This window comes from Mytilus galloprovincialis, chromosome 1 (genome assembly GCF_965363235.1).
Source record: "Mytilus galloprovincialis chromosome 1, xbMytGall1.hap1.1, whole genome shotgun sequence".
In the NCBI taxonomy this organism is placed as follows: domain Eukaryota; kingdom Metazoa; phylum Mollusca; class Bivalvia; order Mytilida; family Mytilidae; genus Mytilus; species Mytilus galloprovincialis.
Window position 1 is genome coordinate 114,203,202 of NC_134838.1, and position 21,919 is coordinate 114,225,120.

General features: G+C 34.7%; 2 protein-coding genes across 3 annotated transcripts in view; one reads left to right on the plus strand and one right to left on the minus strand.

Moving 5' to 3' along the window:
- LOC143052410 (uncharacterized) overlaps positions 1–21,919 on the minus strand; it is a 56,528-nt gene that overhangs the window by 33,154 nt on the left and 1,455 nt on the right. The window contains exons 2-4 of the mRNA XM_076225444.1: positions 19,916–20,249; positions 4,176–4,359; positions 1,099–2,878 (exon numbers count right to left, since the gene is read on the minus strand). Of these exons, the coding sequence (XP_076081559.1) occupies positions 1,099–2,878; positions 4,176–4,359; positions 19,916–20,249 (2,298 nt within the window). The remainder of the gene's footprint in view (positions 1–1,098; positions 2,879–4,175; positions 4,360–19,915; positions 20,250–21,919) is intronic.
- LOC143052430 (kelch-like protein 10) lies at positions 9,291–21,050 on the plus strand. Of its 2 annotated transcripts, none has more exons than XM_076225466.1 (3): positions 9,291–10,539; positions 12,706–13,310; positions 20,807–21,050. In XM_076225466.1, the coding sequence occupies exons 1-2, from the start codon at positions 9,371–9,373 to the stop codon at positions 13,277–13,279; spliced, it is 1,743 nt and encodes a 580-aa protein (XP_076081581.1). In that variant the 5' UTR covers positions 9,291–9,370; the 3' UTR covers positions 13,280–13,310; positions 20,807–21,050. The 2 variants fall into 2 exon arrangements, with proteins under 2 accessions (XP_076081581.1, XP_076081588.1); XM_076225473.1 differs by having other exon boundaries at positions 12,706–13,298.

The window sequence follows — 21,919 nt, forward strand, 5'->3', positions numbered from 1 at the left end:
ATATGTCTTCATTGCTTTATTTGCTCCTGCCTAATTACAAATTAAATGAATTGTATTTTACTCTTGGTTTATAATTTTCAATAGTTTTATTTAAAATTATAGGTTCTTAACACTGACTCTAAAGAGCCTATGGCTATCACCTGTCTTCGACAATCGTACTTTTTTGGTAAATATTAACATTGAATGGGTATTAAGAGTTAACTGACAATTTCAGCCAAGTTCACGCATCTGTAGAAATTATCCTGCTGATCTTTTTTTAAGTTTGTTTTTTAATATACTGTAGTTATTAAGATAATGGCAAAAACTGCTAAACCAAGTTATCAAAAAATTGTACAAAAATATCATTGAAGGCAATAACTCCAATATAGCAGACTAAATATTTAGACAATAAAGCTTATTTGCAGATCTCGTTTTGCTGATCGTTTCTCTTTTTTTTTTTAAGTTTCTATTTTTTAAGAAAATAGAGCAAAAACTAAATATTGGGAAAAGTTAAAGGTCGATAACTCCAATAAGCGGCCGACCAATGACTTTGGTCTTCATAACTTATTTGTAGATCTTGCCTTGTCTATCTATATATTATAGTTTTAAAGACAACAAGCAAAAACGCAAATAATTGTGAAAAATCGGCACTAAAGGGCAATAATTTCAATATGATGTCGACAAATAATTCCCATCATTTGACTTATATGTATATCTTGTCTTGCTGGTCATTTTAATCATTCAAAGTTTCTTTCTTTATATCTATCATATTTTTTTAGATAATGGGCAAATATTTTCGTTTTAGGGCAATAACTTCCATACAAAAACGTCGTCTGACAGTTTTAATGTCATAAACATAAGCTAGATCTCATAATTATGAAAATTTTTGCCTTGTCAGATTTTCTCTATCTTTAACTGTTTTCAAGATAATAGTAAAACATTTCATTTATTTTACCCCTCAGTTTGTTAGCCATGTTTTCTAGCAAGCTTTCAACTATCTGGTGTATTCTATTAATTTTATAAAAAGTTATAATTACATTGTAAACCGATTGTTTTTTTTGTTTTTGTTTTTTTTTAATTTTGTATATTAGATTACCTACGTTAATAAAGAATACTTACAATGTTAGAGATTTGATAAGCCGTTTGCATCCACTACACAATTGATAACTTAGCTTAGGTGATTTTCTCTGCTTTTTCTTGACATGGTTTTGTTCTTTTTCTCTTGATGTCCATAATGAAGATACAATGCTTCTTTGAAGAGAGAACTGACTATTGACATAAATGTCGTTATACGATGACCCTTGTTTCAAAGAAACACTTTTTCCACGTTTTGGCTTGTTTTTAAATCGAATGTTAAAAGTACGTTCATCCATATCATGTAAGTGTGCCCTGAAGTCTGTAAAGATGACTTCTCCAATCCACGAATGATCGGGAATTTGGTGTTTGGTTCTAACACTTTCATCAGCAACCATTGGTCTTGGTTTGGTAGACATTTTTTCAACGACAAGATCAAATGTGCTCTCTTTCAGATGAATGCTAAAATGCAGCAAGCCATATCCATCTTCATCTTGTACTGTCAGATCAACAACTTGTTCACAATTTCTCAACAGGTAACATACAATATCATTCCTACAGTAGTATGCAGCCACCAGAAGCGGTGTTCTCCCATTTATGTCTTTAATGTTAACTTTTACATGTTTGTTCTCCATCAGACATTTCACAATATTTGCATTTCCTGCTCCGCATGCGTAATGAAGTGGAGTCGATCCTCTCCAATCAACCGTATTCGGATTAGCACCACCTTTCAAAAGAACTTGAACGCATCGAAGTTTGTTAGACTGTGATGCTTCGTGCAAAGGAGTTCTGCCAGAAAAATCACAAGTGTTAAAACTAGCACCAAGTGATTTTAAAAGAATAAGCGTCTCAGAAGCACCATAAAGAGCTGCATCATACACGTACGTATTTAAAACGTTCGGTATTGATTTAATAGTTGGAAGTAACATACTGGCCATATTTTCGAAATGTTTCAATGGTTCTTCGTCTATATATTTATGTTTAAACTTCCTGAAAGTTGCCTGAACTGTTCTCATCACCATGCATACAGTTGTTTCTTCTAAAACAATATCTTGACGGAAAACGTTGATCTCGTGACAGCCTTTGATATGACCATGCCGGATACAGAGTTGCAGCCCTTTGTTAACATCAGAGTCGTTCATTTCAGGATACATTAGTATCTGGATTTGATCAATAGTCCCAAACTTACAGGCAATATGGAAAGGTAAAAAGTCGGTAAGATCCCTCTGAGATTTGTCAAATCCTTTTGACACCAAAATTTTGGTCACATCTAAAAGTTTGAATTCAGCGGACAGATGAAGTAATGTATTACCTATCTGCACTTCTGACGAAACGGATATTGATTGCGCAAGCTGACGGACGTGTGAGAAGTTCTTGTTTCTCATGGACATGTAACATAAACAGAATTGTACACGATTGTCAACACAATCCGTCTCTAACTTCGATACAATGAATTCGATGTCTTTTGCATTCTGTTTGTACAGCAAGTCTAAGCAGCTGTTACCAGTGAAGTCTTCTGTATCAACATCTGCATTCAGTTGAATTAGGTAAGTGATAGTTTGTGCCTTACGCCTGTAAAGCGCGCGATGTAGTGGTGTACGCTTCCAGTTGTCAACTTGGTAAATCATTTCACTTCCCATGCCAGCCACTATTATCTCACAAATATCTAAATTTCCGTTTACTGCTGCATAGTGAAGGGGTGTTGCACCCCTCTGGTCAGTAAGGAATTTTGCTGTTGTTCCGTCTTGTAATTGATGAATAGCTGTCCTAAGTTCTTCTTTAAGTCCGATTGCAGCAAATATGTGTAGAGGTGTACCGCGACATTCTGTAAAAACAGGAAGTTTTTTTGAATTACAAATGTCCACTATTTATAAATCGTAACTTTTTTAAAGGCAATACCACAAGACGAAGTCTTTGATTAATTCAGGTTGACTTTTTTTTTCTGCAGATCATTTATTTGCTCTTCAGTTACTGTATACCTCCTATAGATGATAGCCAAAATATGTTTTATCAATATCTCCAGAGATAATGAACTCCACTAATACATGCTAACTAGATATCATTGAGATGGGAGCCATCTCTGTGGGCCCCGCTGTGAATAATGTGCCTTAAAAAATTGTATCTTTACCATAGGACATGGGTTTGTCAACTGAAATCAAAGTTTTTGACCTTGACCTTTGACCTAGGAAGTTGTAAATAAATTATGACACACCCTTTGGTGTTGGTTTATAAACATGTCAAGTATAAACTTTGAAATGATAACGGTTCTCAAGATATAGAGCGGACACGATCTTTACCATAGGACACGGGGTTGTCAACTGAAACCAAAGTTTTTGACCTTGACCTTTGACCTAGGAATTTGCACATAAATTATGACACACCCTTTGGTGTTGGTTTATATACATGTCAAGTATAAACTTTGAAATGATAACGGTTCTCAAGATGTAGAGCGGACACGATCTTTACCATAGGACATGGGGTTGTCAACTGAAACCAAAGTTTTTGACCTTGACCTTTGACCTAGGAAGTTGTACATAAATTATGACATACCCTCTGATATTGGTTTATATACATTTCAGGTATAAACTTTAAAATGATAACGGTTCTCAAGATATAGAGTGGACACAATCTTTACCATAGGACATGGGGTTGTCAACTGAAACCAAAGTTTTTGACCTTGAACTTTGCCCTAGGCAGTCGTTCATAAATTATGACACACCCTCTGGTGTTGGTTCATATACATGTCAAGTATAAACTTTGAAATCATAACGGTTCTCAAGATATAGAGCGGACACGATCTTCACCACAGGACACAGGGTTGTCAACTGAAACCAAAGTTTTTTGACCTTGACCTTTGACCTAGGAAGTTGTACATACATCATGACACGCCCTCTGGTGGTGGTTAATAAACATGTAAAGTATAAAGTATGAAATCATAATGGTTCTCTAGATATGGAGCGGACACAAAGTTATTACAAAGTGTTACGGACGGACGAACGGACGGACGGATGGACAGACAGACTGATCACTATAGGGCGACCCGCCTTTGGCGGGGCCCTAATAACTGTTCTTTACTCTGCTAGACGAAAATCATTATTTAATCATTATAATAGTTTACTAACCTACAAGTTTACCGCTCCATGACATCATGTCAGTTGGTATGTGTGCAAAACCATCGATTGCACTGGCACTCAATTCTTCTCTTAGAACTTCTGGTGGCCAGTGGCTGACTTTACTTCTCTCAAACAAAAATATCACACATGCACACGAAATGGAGAATCTCTTTCCGTCATAGTTATACCAAACCTTAAATGAAAAAGATATAAAGACGCATATAAATTGAGGACAAATGATCAACTCGGGTCGGTTACATAAATAAATTGAACATGATATAAAAACAAAGGTGGTATAATAACAGATGAAACAACTATTCTATAATTATATTCCAAATGATCTGCTACGCTACAAGCTCCTGACAGGCGAATAAGGTGAGGTATTAAACAGGTTTGTCAGCGCTCCACCCTTCCATAAACTTGGAGAACTTGACAATGAAAAATTTCAGATTCATTAAATCGGCACGAAACAGAAAAAAAACAAGAATGTGTCCATAGTACACGGATGCCCCACTCACACTATCATTTTCTATGTTTAGTGGACCGTGAAATAAGGATAAAGACTCTAATTTGGCATTGAAATTAGGAAGATCATATCAAAGGGAACATACAATCGAGAGTGGAAATTGGGAATTTGTCAAAGAGACAACAACTCGAATCTATAATACTAAAATTACGAGGTCCAATTTGTCAGCCGTCATCACGTAAAAACGACGAATCAAAGAATTTAACTTTATATACAACTAATATAGTACAAAGGTGTAGATTAAAAATTACCCCACTCCAGGCCCTTTTGTTTTCCACGTAATTAATATTGCCAATAATTAGGAAGTTCCGGGTCGAGTCCGATACCGATACCAATAGTATAATCACCTGTTACCTATTACCTTATCGGTACGTTCCGCATCTGACAGGCGCACCACCAAACGGTGTATTCAGGATTAATATGCTATATACACGGGTCATAATCACAGGGTTGACACTACTAAATTGTCAAATTGTTACCTATTGTAGTATTTTAATCCGTAAGACTTTCTAAGATAACAATACGAATACTAAAAATCTGGACTAAAAATAAGTTTCAATTTGTTAGCGGGCATGACGTAAAACAGCGAATCAAAGAATTCAACTGTATTTATAACTAATATAAGACAATGCTGTTGATTAAAAAATACTCCATTCCAGGACCTTTTGTTTTCCAAATAATTAATATTACCAATAATTGATAAGTTCCAGTTCGACGGGTTCAAACAGAAAGATTTGAAAGCAGAGAAAATTGTGTATCTTATAATCGGCATGACTTTATCAGATGGCAGTACTAATACGAAGATAAGGCTTGCGCATAGTTATATACTTTAATTCAGTCACGGACCCGCGATATCACGGGTGTGTTCTAGTGTATACTAAGTTTCAAGATGACTTCAACTTCATGAAAAACTACCTTGAGCAAAAACTTTTACCAAAAACGTTAACCTGAAACTTGCACTATCATATTCTGCGTTCAATGGACCGTGAAATTGGGGGTCAAAACTCTAATTTGGTATCAAATTTAGAAAGATGATATCATAGGGAACATATGTACTAAGTTTCAAGTTGATTGGACTTCAACTTCAATAAAAACTACCCTGACAAAAAACTTTAATCTGAAGCGGGACAGATGGAAGGACGAACAAATGAACGAATAGACAAACGAACAAACGAACAAACGGACGCACAGACCAGAAAACATAATACCCCTCTACTTTCGTAGGCGGGGCGTAAAAACATAAAGACAAAAGACAAAAGTACCGATCCATGAGCACAAGCTCTTTGAAAGCCAAAAACTATGTTTGCCAAAACTGAAGTATCAATAACAGGGCCGTAGCGTAATGGAGGCAAATGAGGCAAATGCCTCACTTTTGAAACGACGACCAAACTTTAGAAGTGTAATTTTTTTTTTAATTATGTATTTTACATAATCAATATTCGAGTTTCAAACTATCTACCGGCACACTACATACAGTGTGTCCAATCTGCAGCAGCGATTGCAGATTTTACCATAGCGGTGACGGTAAAAAAATAAGTGTTCCGAATACAAATCAAAATAAAAAAATTGAAACAAATCTAAATGTCGTTACAAAACTGGATGAAGACGGGTTCTTTAAAGAGAAAAAAGAGATGAAAAAGGTAACTCATGAGTATAGACACCCCCTAAAAGTATGCTGGCTTATTACTTTCCTTGGTTTATTTTTGAATCGGTAACGCTATAGTTACCAATGTTTACACTATCAACTCACTGAAACAAATGCTAATCGATAAAATAATTCATTGACCAAAAATATAATAATTATTTATAATTAATTTAAACAAAATCATGAAGCGCCTTTTCTATGGAAGTCTTTAACGTATAAGGCAATTCATGATTTCTATTTATCTTTAATAAAAGTATGAAATATATTTTTGGTATTGTTTGAAAATGTTTTTTGCGTGTTTCTTTTTCTGATTATGATCAGCATTGTCTGGTTGTATGCTAGCGTGTTCCATTGATTCTAGTACGGTAGGTCGTGGGTTCGAACCCCGGTAGGTCAAACCAATGACTTAAAAATTGGTAGAATAATGTGTCCAGGTAGGTTGACATGTCTTCCAGCCGAATGTTTACAGATAACTTGTGATCACTTGTGACATTAGAACGTCAAAAATCCGGTTAAGTAACAATGTTGGTCTAGTCTTCTCTGTACCTATTCTTATGGTTAATGATTATGTATAATAAATATATCCTAATTGATGCTTATAACATTTTCGTCTTTCAGAAGCTTATAACTTGGTGTTGGGCATATATATATATACATAAGAACGTGTGTTGAAGCTTTTCGATAGTACAGGCCACAGGAGAATCGGAAAGTTTTGGTTGACCAATAGAGATTAACTTTAATATTGAAACTTGTTTTGTTACTTACTAAGCTAGCTAATAAAAAAACTCATTTCTGTTATATTTTTTTTTGTTTTTTTTTTATTATAGTTAGCTGTTTCAGACACCCGAACCCCCCTAAAAAAAAGGCTCAAATTTTTTTCGTCTCGCTCCGCTCGGCGATTTGCCTCACTTTAAATAAACATGCGCTACCGCCATGAATAAGTACACTTCTAACTGATTTTTGATGTTAGTATGTGGTTGAGATTGAATAAAACACTTTTTGCTGTTATCTGTTCCGTTGACATAAAGACAAAGCCGTTAGTGAAAAAGATCTCTAGTGATTTTCAAAAGAAAAAAAAGAGGTTTGGCTTAACCTAGCAAATTGTAAAATCTCGAATGGGCGAGCTCTCAAAGAGTGCGAATGGTCGTGCGTTTGATCCACGAATTGATAAACACCAAAGATACTAAAACTGATTTCTTATGTTTCTCAGCAAAGGTGGCAGTATCAATTATTATAAAAGAACAGAGTTCCCATGACCCCGCGATGCACATATTTTATCTATCATAGACGTTAGGGCAATAACCAAAACTCGTTAAAAATATATGGTCAGCGATTGTTTTCGGCAATGTCATAGACATGTCATAGACATTGCCGATGTAAACCTACGATATAAGTTTCGTACAACTAGGCAATAAATGTACACATGAAAACGCTGATAATGGCATTTTCCTTATAATAATCAATATTTCCAAGGGCATAAAAATCTTTTAAAATTAATTGATCGCCACTGATTTTTGAACCTATGATATAAATTTCATTAAAAAAATCTGACAAGAATTGGTACACATTAGAGAGCTCATAAGGCAATTTTCCATATGATTAATATTTACAAGTGGTTTACCTCTTTTAGAAATTACTGAACGTCAATGATTTTCGAAATTGTCAAAGACATGGCTGATATAAACTGATTTAAGTTTCATTAAATTCTAGCAAGAATTGTACAAATGAGATCGCAAACGATGAATTTTTTCATATAACTTATGTTTCCAAGGGGCATGATCAGCATTGATTTTCGAACTTGCCCAAGACATCGTTTATATAAACCTATGATATTAGTTTTATAAAAATTTGGTTCAAAAATTGTAAAAATGAGAGCACTAACAATGCAATTTTTCATATAATTATTGTTTCCAAGGGCATAGCTCTTTAAAAAGTAAATGATCAGCACTGATTTTCGAACTTGTCCAAAACATTGCTAATATAAACCTATGATATACATTTTAAAAAAATCTGGCAAGTATAGTACTCGCGAGAGCCCTTACAAGACCACACGGATGGATGTACTTACGGACGGACTTCTATTTAGAGAAAAAATATATACAGATTTCACAAGGATTGAAGAAAGTTGTAATTGAAGAACGGTTTATTTTAGCATCCATGCAATCAGAGTTTTATTATAAAAAAAAAAGAGATAGTTTGTGCGTAATTCTCATAGCTTTAATCGATATTCTTGCCTCAATTACAGATTATATTCAAGAAAACGACGATTATCCGCGACAACACTTTTTGTAAACCTACTGCTTAAAACCAATGCAATAAATTAAAATACACTGTTTGGACAGTCTATATCTAAATAAAATCTTCCGAGGAGAAACAGGGAAAAAAGTCAATAAATAGAATTATCTCTCTTTGAACTGGCTCATTACATTATTTTCATATAACTTGTATGAATTTTGATTTTGTGATCAGCACTGATATTCGAAAAAGGATCATTATTATGTTAACCTGCTCTCTAAAATTTCTTTTTAATGACCGAAATGTACTCGAATTTCAAAGAATATGATAACCAAATAGATTATCAGGATAAAGGGAGCTGTGGTATACATGTATATACAACATACCTCGATAGCACAATGTGAAATAATTACAAGTGAAATTCAACGACCTAACGCCGTTGTCGAAAAGCAGATTCATATGCACAACTAAAGGCCACCGTATGGCCTTCAACAAAGAGCGAAACCCATACCAGCAATACAATAGGCTGAAGGTACAAAAATCAAACGACCTAACGCCGTTGTTAAAAAGCCCTATAATGAAGAAAATTTCAAAAATATGAAAGAAAAATGCTGTGAAACAAAACTTACTCCGTAAAATGGCAATAAGACTGACGGTATTTGCTACGTATCATCTCCTTTGATTTAGCGCGAAGGTGTTGAGTTAAGAAAAAACTGACGTCACAGTTGTCAAACGTTTCCCAAAATATCCAAACATGTAGGACAATGCGATAGTATTTTTACCGACAGGAAATAAAAAATGGATCCTGTGGATTACGATTTCATTACAGAGTTAAATGAACTAAGGCGGAGCAAGGTTTTTTGTGATGCGATTATAACTATTCCAGAAGAAATAAATGTCCGATTTCCAATTCACAGAGTAGTTCTGGCAAGTTGCAGTCAATATTTTCGTTCTTTGTTCAAATACGGTAATGATGAAACGAACAAAGAAATTCGTATTTCAGGTGTGTCTTCTAAAACGATGAAGCAAATTATAGACTATGGATATTTACGGACAGCTGACATAAATGAAGATAATTTTGAAGACTTATTTGCCGCCGCCGACAGATTTCACATATTTGGACTTTTGAAAGAATGTACCGAGTTCTTGCTGCAACAATTGTGTGTAGAAAACTGTTTAGGAATTCTAAAATTTGCCAGATTTTACAGTTGTGAAGTACTGAAAATGAAAGCTTTGAAGTATGTATTGTCTTATCTTGGTGAAATTGTGAAAAATAGCCAAGAATTTGTTGTCATGGACATATTTGAATTAAAAGATATACTTGAGGATGATGAATTATTAGTTAAAGATGAAAGTGAAGTATATTTGGCCATTCAGAGATGGGTCGACTTTAGTTATGTGTCAAGGAGGAACCAATATGAAACTTTATTCCAAGCAGTCCGATTAGCATTTTGCAAACGGGAATTCATTACAAATGTTATCGAAAAGAATAAAACTATTAGGAAATCGAAAAAATCTATGGCAGCTATTGAAAAGGCCAAGCAGTTTTTGGACTTGCAAGATACAACAAAGACCATTGTAGTTTCGTTAGATGACCCACTATTACGGCCAAGAGTACCGTCAAGTGTTATATTCACCATTGGTGGTTGGTCAAGCGAGGGAGTAGTTAACACAGTGGAAACGTATGACAAAAACGTTGATCACTGGTACTCTATTGTTCCACCAATGAATTCAAAGCGTTCGTACCATGGAACTGTTAATTTGAATAATTTGATATATGTGATTGGAGGATTTGACAGCCTTAGATATTTGAACAGTGTGTTGTGCTTTGATCCAGATAAAAGAGCATGGCAAGAGAAAGGACCTATGCACCTAGCAAGATGTTATGTCAGTACATGCGCAGTAGAAGACTTTATATACGCGTGTGGTGGATTTGACGGACGCCAGCGACACAATTCTGTTGAAAGGTAAAAAATTCTCGAGTTTTGAAAAGGTATTTTTTTTTTTTATAAAATTGGAACCGTAGCTAGTATTAATTAGTAAATCGATGCAATTAATAAAGGCGCGAGCGATGCGTAAATTTAAAAGACAAATATCTGAAGTAAATATGATTATATACGGGGTTTTTTTCTCAAATTTCTGGATATGTTATAAATCGGTTACTGAATTATATATTTTGGTACTTATAACAAAACATTAAGTAGTTATAATCAAAATACTGGAAAGTGACTGCAAGTGCAGAATTAAATTCAGAACAAGTATAGTACTTGAAATTAACTCATCTTTTCACACCTTTTCACATTCAGTCTGAAAATACATTACGTTAAGGAAACACTCTGTTATATTGAAAAAGTTGAAATCTCGCCTATCATTGTTGCCGTTTTTACACGATTAGAAAAAAATAAAGGAGAATGTGTCCCCATGGACACAGGTGATGCCCCCGCTTTCATACAACATTATAAACGGACATTAGTCAAGAATGATAAAAGTGACGCTACCCGTACTTAATCTTAGTTTTGTGGTAATAAGTATTGTGTATATGTTTCATAATGTTTGGTTGGGGCAAACTTAAGTAACAGTTAGAGTGACGCTACCAAAATCCAAACTTGGTCTGTTTTGTTTTGCATTGTGTATAAGTTTCATATCATTTGGTTAAGACATATAGCAAACTTAAGTTAGAGAACGGAAACTAAAAATTTTGCAATTTTTCCGTATATAATGGGGCATAACTCTAGAACCGTTAGAGTGACGCCACAAAACAACACGTGATCTGTGTTTTATGGTAATAAGCAACGTGTATATATATATATATATCAGATAACATAATTATTTTATTTAAATAATGCTTTTAGTTTAAATGCCGTCAGACAATCTGTTATTTTTGATATTGATAGATTAAAATCCTATCGACTTTCTCCTCTTAAATTTTCGCTTTGAATACTTTTTGAAAAGGACAAACAATGATTTGATTCCCTATATAATCAACCCAATGTTTCCCAGAAAAGGGGGGGGGGGCAGGGCCCTAAATCCGCCTCTGATATATTGACCTTGATCGAATAAGGCATATCTTTGACAGATGAGTTATTCAGGCTATGAGGAGCTTTTTCTTTTTTTAATTATGTTACACTAAAAATGATTATATGCATATAAGGAAATTTTGGATGATTGCCGTGCGATGTGAGCACCTAAAGTTCACATTAAGACCTTCAACAATGAACAAAGCAAAATAAAAGTCAAAACCAAACATAAATCCAAAACCTCTTTTTATTGTAATTGAACCTTGTGGTACAATTTTATGAAGAATGATACTTAATACTCAAGTTATTCTTTACAAACCGTAAAACCCTTGGTTTTTTTCTTCCCTTATTCCTAAACGGTCTAAGACTTAACCCCAAAAAATTGATTCTAACCTTCATTTTGAGGTATGAATATAAAAAAGAAGATGTGGTATGATTGCCAATGAGACAACTGTCCACAAGAGACCAAAATGACACAGACATTAACAACTATAGGTCACCGTACGGCCTTCAACAATGAGCAAAGCCCATACCGCATAGTCAGCTATAAAAGACCCCGCTGCCTTGTGATCAAATTTCAAAACTTATTCACAAGTTATTGTCCTGAAACAAGAACCCTGCTTGTGTTGGTCCTAATTTGACCTCCAATCCAGAACAGTTGAACAATAGTTTCCCAAATTAGCCCCAACCTTCCTTTTGCGATATGGAACATTGAGGTACAATTTCAGGGAGATCCATAATTCCCTTCTACTCAAGTTATTGTCTGGAAAGCAAATGTGTTGTTCGGACAACGACGATGCGAAAGACGACATCGCCATAGCAATATACGACCACAAACATTTTAGTAAATAAAAGTATCAAAAAAGATTTCTGATAACAGATCTCTTATTCATCAGTAAAACCAAACCATTTTTTTATCATGATAGTTCAGTTGAAGTTAAAAATGTTTTATTAATAAAAAAAATCAACTTTTCTTTTCTTTGAAGTTTGTTATTTTATCCATGTTAGTTTAAGTATAAGGGTTAATTAGGTATTGTCCTATACTGGTTTTGTTCCAAAAAGTAAACGGATGCCGTTCGTTTCATATTAACGTCAGTAGCTTTCCTGTTCTTGCAGATATGATAACAAACGTAATCAATGGTCACTGGTACAACCGATGTGGCACAACCGAAGTGACGCTGGCACGGCTTGTTACGAGAATAAACTTTACGTCGTTGGTGGCTTTGATGGTCTGACATGTCTCGATTCAACAGAAGTCTACAACCCATTGACAGACCAATGGACATTGTTGGAAAAGATGAATATCCCACGTAGTGGCGTGGCTTTAATTTCATTCAATCACTTTCTGATAGCCTTAGGTGGATATGATGGTGGCTCGAGGTTGGCGACGGCTGAACAGTATGATTTTCGGCGACAAGCTTGGGGGGATTTTGAAAACATGCACGTTGGAAGAAGTAATTTCGCAGCTGCTGTTCTAGACGGTCAGATTTATGTGATTGGTGGATATGATGGTGCCACCACATCAGATGCTGTAGAAGTATATGACCCGGCTGACAACATGTGGAGAAGAGTCAAGGGACTTATTGCTGGAAGAAGTGCAGTCAGTGCATGTGTATTGCTCAATGAAGGAACACTTCGAGACTATACGTTTTATGGAGCACATAGTCTATCAAGCCCAGACGACAGCTGAGATAAGGTGTATAATCCAGGTATTTCTCCAGGCATTTTTTTTGCTACTTATTTAATGAGATTTGTTTGGTTCTTTTGTAATGAATTTAAAAACAGCTGAACATTTGTATTCAATGAACAGAAAAGATTTGGTGTAGAAACTGATACAGATAACATAGACCTGTTAATAACCAAATATTTACATAATAGTTCTTGAATAACTGGTCATTATCGTGATATATGGACTGCCAACAGGACAGTGGTATTGACTAAGATAGTGATAATGACTGAGTCACAGTCAATACCACTGTCCTACTGGCATTCCATATATCACGATAATAACCCGTTATTCAAGAACTATTATGTTTATTTCATTGAGGAACCATGTTTTTGAAAATTCTCATCAATTCAAAATGTCCACAGCAAACTCGAGTAGCTGTGCGATTTCTATGACAAAGAGTGAAGACCATGCAGTCGTAGTAATACTGCCATTCATTTTAGTGCAGTTTTTCAGTATATGAATACTCAATCAAGTTCTCTATAATTTTATAATTTACCAAAACATATGGTATACAATTCAAGAACTTAAATATAAAATTGAAAACAGGAAACTGTTTTATCAAAGAGTCTCTCTCTAAACAGAGAAACTACGCCCCACCGGTCATTAACAGAGAAACCACACCGCTATGGTCATTAACAGACGGAAACCACGCACCACCGGCCATTATCATGTAACCAGATGTTCCGCAGGGCACAGCTTTATACGACCGCAGAGGTTGAACCCTGACAGTTGGGGCAGGTATGGCCACAACATTCAAGCTGGATTCAGCTCTAAATTTGGATTGTTATTAAATAGTTGACATAGCATAGATTTCTGACACAGAATGAATGTGGTCTAATGAACTTAAAAATTTTTTTTTGCCTTTGAGCAATTCACTATGCTGTTGAATATTAATCCTCTCAAAAAAATGTTTGAAGAAATTTTCTTTTTATTTATGAAATCTGAAATGAGAAAAATTGAACCCCCCCCCCGCCTCCCCAATTTTTTTTTCACATCCCCCTTTCCCTTATTCCAAAACTGATCTCAATTCAAATTTCTAATGGAGTTTACAACAATAACTACTCATTTAAATCCATCATGAAATATTAAAATGTAAAAAAAGTGCTTGGTATCACTGAATGGTAAAGATTGTTTTAATTTATCAGTTGGTAATAAAAGTGAATATACATTGTATATTGTGTAAAACAATGATTTAAGTTGATTCAACTACTATTCTGGACAAAGAAAGATAACTCCAATTGAAAATTTCTTGCTATTGCGCAATATTGTGCAATTAGATATTTCTTGCTATTGCGCAATACTGTGCAATTGAAAATACTTGCTATTGCACAATACTATGCAATTGAAGATTTCTTGATATTGCGCAATACTGTGCAATTCAAAATTTCTTGCTATTGCACAATACTGTGCAATTGAAGATTTCTTGATATTGCACAATACTGTGCAATTGAAGATTTCTTGCTATGGCTGAATACTTAGGAGATAACTGTATTGTATTTTAAGCTCCGACGGCATCAATTGGGGATTTGATGGTCGCAAATTAAGTTTACTGGCGACGCGTTAGCGGAGACGGATATTTGCAACCATCAAATCCCAAATTGATGCCGTCGGAGCTTAAAATACAATATTGTTATCTCCATTCTAATGAAACTGACAGAAAACAACGTTAAAACATGTATTTAAAATCTGTCATATGCCGTCTGCGCTTGCGCGTACGTCCCATAGCATCAATTGTCAATTGATGCCATGTAAGAAAGTGACGTTATCCCATCAAAATGAACGTTACAAACGTTGTTGCATTAGAATGTGCAATTGAAAATTTCTTGCTATTGCACAATTAAGGGCATACGATACAGTTACAGGGAATGTAATGACGTTGCTAACGTAAAATGTTATTTTCGCGACGTCAAACTCTGAAATATCGGGAAAAGATGCATTTTCGACTGATTTTTATCATTCAAACTGATTTAATTTGAAAAAGAGTGCATGGACCCCTATTTTTTAAAACAGCAATTTGTTTCATTTTGCAAGGAGATTATGTGACCCAAATTTTATAAAACTGTAAATAGCGCAATTTTTTTTAATTTTGATAAACATGCAGCAAAAAATGACGTTTTTTCCTCTATTCATAAACATTTGATAACTATAGAGTTATTTCGGAATAAAAATTGCATAATTTTTAATGATACTTATAAAATACAGAAATTACCGATTATTTAACAAAAACCATTTTGTGTTTATCTTTTAAAACAAAAAAGTTATGTCTTTCTTTCGAAAAAGAAAATACGGACACAAATCTGAATTTTGAGCAAATATACAAAATTTCGAACTCATTTTACTCAAAAAGTAGCACATGAAGGTATATTTTTTATTACATATTTGATTTAATGAGGTAAAAAATAGCCTATATGCAAATTTTCATCAACTTGTAAATACAGGTTCAATACTGTATCGTATGCCCTTAAGAGATAACTGTATTGAATTTGAAGTTTTAAGGACGTCCATCGGTAGTTTTACTGTCGCAAATTTAGTTTACCTGGCGACGCGTAGTGGAGACAGGTAAACGGGTATTTGCGACAGTAAAACTACCGATGGACGTCCGCAAAGCTTCAAATACAATACAGTTATCTCTATTTTTTCTAATGCAAAACAAGTTCATAATTAAATTTCAATAATTATTTCAGTGTAAAATTTTCATTAAAGAAAATTCCGCAAAAAGATGTTATCTTCTTTGGTCCCTACACTAGGTGACGTAATACGTATGCTTCCGGCGTCAAACATAAACACTGGGAGATTTCTGGCTTCTGTGCCGCTTCAGAATGTAATAAAATTTGATAAAGAAGATTTTTAGATGCAAAATTTGAGATTTTTGGCTTATTATTGTAGAAATTACATGTCAATACATTCAACAATTCAAAATGTCGGCTTCCTTAGTTACAGACAAGGAGATAGAGAATTTTACGCTTACTGTCATCCAATCAGTCTGAGAACCATTGATAAAAAATAATTGCATTAGAATACTTAATATAATAATTTTGGATCCTGATTTGGACCAACTTGAAAACTGGGCCCATAATCAAAAATCTAAGTACATGTTTAGATTCAGCATATCAAAGAAGCCCAAGAATTCAATTTTTGTTAAAATCAAACTTAGTTTAATTTTGGACCCTTTGGACTTTAATGTAGACCAATTTGAAAACGGGACCAAAAATTAAGAATCTACATACACAGTTAGATTTGGAATATCAAAGAACCCAAATTATTCAATTTTTGATGAAATCAAACAAAGTTTAATTTTGGACCCCGATTTGGACCAACTTGAAAACTGGGCCAATAATCAAAAATCTAAGTACATTTTTAGATTCAGCATATCAAAGAACCCCAAGGATTCAATTTTTATTAAATTCAAACTAAGTTTAATTTTGGACCCTTTGCACCTTAATGTAGACCAATTTGAAAACCGGACCAAAAATTAAGAATCTACATACACAGTTAAATTCGGCATATCAAAAAACCCCAATTATTCAATATTTGATGAAATCAAACAAAGTTTACTTTTGGACCCTTTGGGCCCCTTATTCCTAAACTGTTGGGACCAAAACTCCCAAAATCAATCCCATCCTTCCTTTTATTGTCATAACCCTTGTGTTTAAATTTCATAAATTTCTTTTTACTTATAATAAAGTTATTGTGCAAAAACCAAGAATAATGCTTATTTGGGCTCCTTTTTGGCCCCTAATTCCTAAACAGTTGGAACCAAAACACCCAAAATCAATCTCAACCTTCCTTTTGTGGTCATAAACTTTGTGTCAAAATATCATTGATTTCTATTTACTTAAACTAAAGTTATAGTGCGAAAACCTAGAAAATGCTTATTTGGGCCCTTTTTGGCCCCTAATTCCTAAACTGTTGGGACCGAAACTTCCAAAATCAATCCCAACCTTCCTTTTATGGTCATAAACCTTGTGTTTAAATTTCATTTATTTCTATTTACTAAAACTAAAGTTATAGTGCAAAAACCAAAAGTATTCGGACGACGACGACGACGACGACGACGACGACGCTGAGGCCAACGTGATACCAATATACGACCAAAAATTTTTCAGTTTTTGCAGTCGTATAAAAAGCCGTTAACGACCGGTTTTCTGGTCCGTTTTGTTTTGTTAATGACCGATGGTATTTATTACTGAATAATAATGAATGTCATGTGACCCCTTTTTATCCAATTAGAGAATCTTATTCTCAACCGATATGAAATAAACTGTTTTAAAAACCAGCTAAATGTTACTGCGAGTTCTTTCAGATCTGTTCTCTGCGTTAATCCAACGTGATAAGTACCTTTTCAATTGATTTTTCATAGTTTGTTCTTATATTGTGCTAGCTGTTACAACACTGATCTAGATAAGTGAAAGGTTATGCGCCCGCCCAGTCATATCCCATGTCTTAAGCCCCGGTCACAACAGATCCTACGATTTTTTGTCGTGGAAGATCTATAAAATAGTTTTCGACGCACTGTTGTGCAAAATGTCAGAATAATATTTCGAGTGGTCACATCACCTACGACATGCCCACGATGGATACAAGACAGAAAAAAATATGTAATTGTACTGTCGTGGTTTTGACGCAAGTCGGTCGTGCAACAGTCATGCGACAGTCGTGTAACAATCGTACGACAATCGTGAGTTGTTTGGGGCTATTTTTTTTCAGGTTTTCATGTATTGGGATGCGCATATGACTGTCGTGTTACTGTCGTGACACTGTCGTACGACTGTTGTGTAATTGTGATGCGAGTGTCGACTCTCGGCAAAAGCTCTTGAAACATGCCAGGGTCAATCTGCATGAATCCAACGAAATCACCGGCAGATTTCCGTTCCAACTCTTGCATCAGTGTACTATACGGGCGTTCCTATACTGTTCACGGGCTCGAATCAACGCTAACAGGACTATATGTTGCTCTTGTTTGAGACCGGCAAGGCGCCTATTCAACAGGGCCGAATATAATCGTTCTGGTGGAAAAGCTGTCCTCTTTAAACGGTAGACGGTATGTTTTTCCAAACATTCATTCCCGCCGAATTGTATTCTTCTAAATAAAACGTAAATATGCTGCACGACGAACGTACCACTGTCGTACGACAGACAATCAATGCTGTCAGAGCATCGTACGAAATTAAGTATTCGTGAGACAATCGTGCGACTGTATCACGAGTGTCTTGCAACAGTCGTGAGATTGTCGCATGACAGTCCTGCGACGATTGTATTATTAAAATGGTTTATGTTGGTACCCACGACAGTCGCATGACTGTGGTAAGACACTCTCACGACAGCCAAAAGACAGTGATACGACGAAAAATCGTAGAGCAAAAAAGGTGCATGTCCAATTTTCGTCTCACGACACACGACAGCACCACGATGCTCAAAATATCGTGCAACTGTCGTGCGATTGTCGTACGACGATCACAGATGACCCGCTATTTGACCAAATATCATGTCGTGGAGCTGCATAGATGTGTCGTTGGTTCGTTGTGACCAGGGCTTAATCGGGAGTCAGTAGTAGTTAAGAACTTGTCGATTGTTGCTGTATATCATGTTTGATTTTTTTGTCGTGTATTAGGTTTTTTTACACGAATCAGGTCGATAGTGTTCTCACATTTGTGAAGTAGTGACCTTTTATAGCTTCTATGCGGGATCGGTTTTGCTTATTGTTGTGGGTTATGCTGTGACCCTTAGTTGCTAACCTCCACGTACATTAATGTTGGTCTCTGGTTGAAAGTTTACTCATTGGTAATCATATACCAGATAGTATTACTTTCATACAGTCAGCTGTGTAGTTATTGCCCTTATATTCATGAAATTATCTTATTTGTAAACACACTGTTCTCTTCATATTGGTTTTGTAAATAACAAAACGCTTACTTCGGAACACAATGACAAAACATTGGTGCATATGTACGCTTGTGAATTGAATGACACGTAGAACGTTATTTCATTTTAAATGTATTTAAAATTTCGTCCGAAAATGTTTTAAGATACTAAATTCTTCAATCCAGTTGAGCATAGATCTTTCAATTGCCTGTCTAGCGATAAATTTGAACAAAGGGTATATTTAATTCGGGTCATTTACAGTTTTGAACAAGAATAATCATATCAAAATCCATAATAAATCCATGGACGTACTATGAATCGTAACTACAATATGTATTTAACTTTATTTGAATTCTAAGTAATAAAATTTCTTATCACGCCCTTGTTGAAAATTACAGATATACATTGCACGTTCCAAACAGAACTCGTTCAAGTTTTCAGTTGTCAATAGTAAAAATTATGTGACTCCTGGTTTCTTTGTTCCCAATACCGACTTAAAGCTTGTGATGGAACCTTAAAATAACAATGTTATCTATCTTACAAGAACTTTTTACAAATTAACGTGTTCTGTTGTATATACAATGTACTACCGAGTTTTATAGATGTGATTTCAGGTGTTTAGAGTCAGAATAAGGTACATGTATCTACTCCGAACTGTATGAGTCCGATAACATTTTATACTACCTTAATCTCTTAATTTCAAAAATTTGTTCAAACTTCCTCTCTTTTCCTTACCTTCTTATACTGAACGTCTGGGTACTGGAAACACCTTTGTAGTGTTTGACCATTGACCTCGGGGATTTTCGGTAAAATATCAAACACTGTCAGTTTACTTTCATCTGACTTCAGTATCTCTTTGGTTTTGCACAAGAAGATAAAACCACCTTCGTAAACATTTTTGAAGTATTTGGTTATATATCTTCGGACCTGGTGTAACTTCGTCCTGGAATGCACGGACATAAACCGATACTGAACACATGGTTGTGTTCTCGACACGGCCTGGAACCGAATCAATAAATCGGGGGTCTTCTCACCAGGTGTCGTGGGTTTAGAGGAGAAAGTGTACACCCTGAAAACAAATATTTTGTATACATAGTATGTGAACTTGCTTGTGAAATTTCAGTCATGGTCTTTATAGTAATTGTTGATTAGCAGTCTTGCTTGATTTATTTTTTTACAAGATATTTGTATTTCGATAAAAAAGCTCATCAGAGCTTATGTTTGTATGCTTCATGCTATGCTGAATCAAAATAAAGTTTCCTAAGTCTATTGTTGAACCCGCAGCTATAAAATCCCTCAATATGAGCATTAAATTACGGATAAATAATCTTATCAGCTAAATTAACATACAATAATTGAATAAATTTATAAAATAAGAAGAAGGTTTTTTCCAATAAAATGTTTTTATACATGTATATAATTGATTGGGACTGATAAAACTGTTCATCAAAACAGATCAGTAATAAAGATTTCACAGTAACCATTCAACAAAAAATTTCTTGACATTATATTGATTTTTATACAAAAATGGCAGGTGAGCGATCCTTAAAGCCTATAGTTTCATGAACACCCATATGTTTGGTGTTTTTCCTTGCTGTAAATCATATTTATATATATTTTTTTCAGATTGAAGTTTGATATGGTGCTGTATTTAATCAGAAAACAAGACCAGAGATGTAACTGCGCATTAAGTGGCACATGCACTATGCTGTCGTCAAGTTTTGAAAGTATTGACAAATCGATTAAAAAGATTTATTGAAATTTTAAAACTATTTCTTTAAAACCTTATTGATATATAGAACTTGTTGATACGTGTGTGAATTATAAGGTTTACATAGTTTTCAATTAAAGTTGAGATTGAAATAAATTATTCACTTGTTAGCAAATGGTTATATATACCTTGATACTACAAATCTAAATGTAAAATTAAAAGTTAGTTTTTTGTTAGAGGGCGGTATTTAAACGATGGAACGACAAAATTGTTGATTAGCATTTAACATAAAGCTTTTCGTAATTGTGCAAGTTAAATACTGAAGTTGAAGAGGCAAAACATACCAACAAAACATGAGTCGAAGAAAAACTGACAATACCATGGCCCCAAAAGGCTGACAATATTGTTGGAAAAAGTACAACAAAGGCACGGCAAAAAAACCTGACATAACTAGGTAAAAAAAACATTACAATACAATGTCCAAAACAATTTACAATACCATGGCAAAAAAAATCCAATACCATGGCCAAAAATCTTAACAATACCATGCCCCCCAAAAAACTGACAATACCATAGAAGAAAAACTTACTATTATATTGTCCAAAAAAAATGACAATACCATGCCAACAACAAACACGATGCTCCGCAGGGCGCAGCTTGATACGAGTGCAGAGGTCGAACCCAGAACAGTTAGGGCAAGTATGGACACAACGTTCAACTTGATACAGCTCTGAATTTGGATTGTGATTAAATAGTTGACACAGAATGGGTTTCTGACACAGAATGCATGTGGTCTAAGAACTTAAAAAAAAAATTGGACATTTACCTATTACGGTCCAATATCCAAAATCTAAATACATGGTTAGATTCAGCATATCAAAGAACCCAAAGAACCCAAAGAATTCAATTTTGATGAATTCAAATAAAGTTCATTTTTGGACCCTTTAGAACACAATGTGTACCAATTTGATAAAGGGGCCGAAATATCAAAAATCTTAATGTATGGTTAGATTCAGCATATCAAAGAA

What these genes read in the sequence shown, in the direction of transcription:
- LOC143052430 (XM_076225466.1), top strand. Translation starts at nt 9,371, where the DNA reads ATGGATCCTGTGGATTACGATTTCATTACAGAGTTAAATGAACTAAGG. An exon ending in CGACACAATTCTGTTGAAAG is followed by an intron (nt 10,540 to 12,705) that starts GTAAAAAATTCT and finishes CTGTTCTTGCAG; the next exon opens with ATATGATAACAAACGTAATC.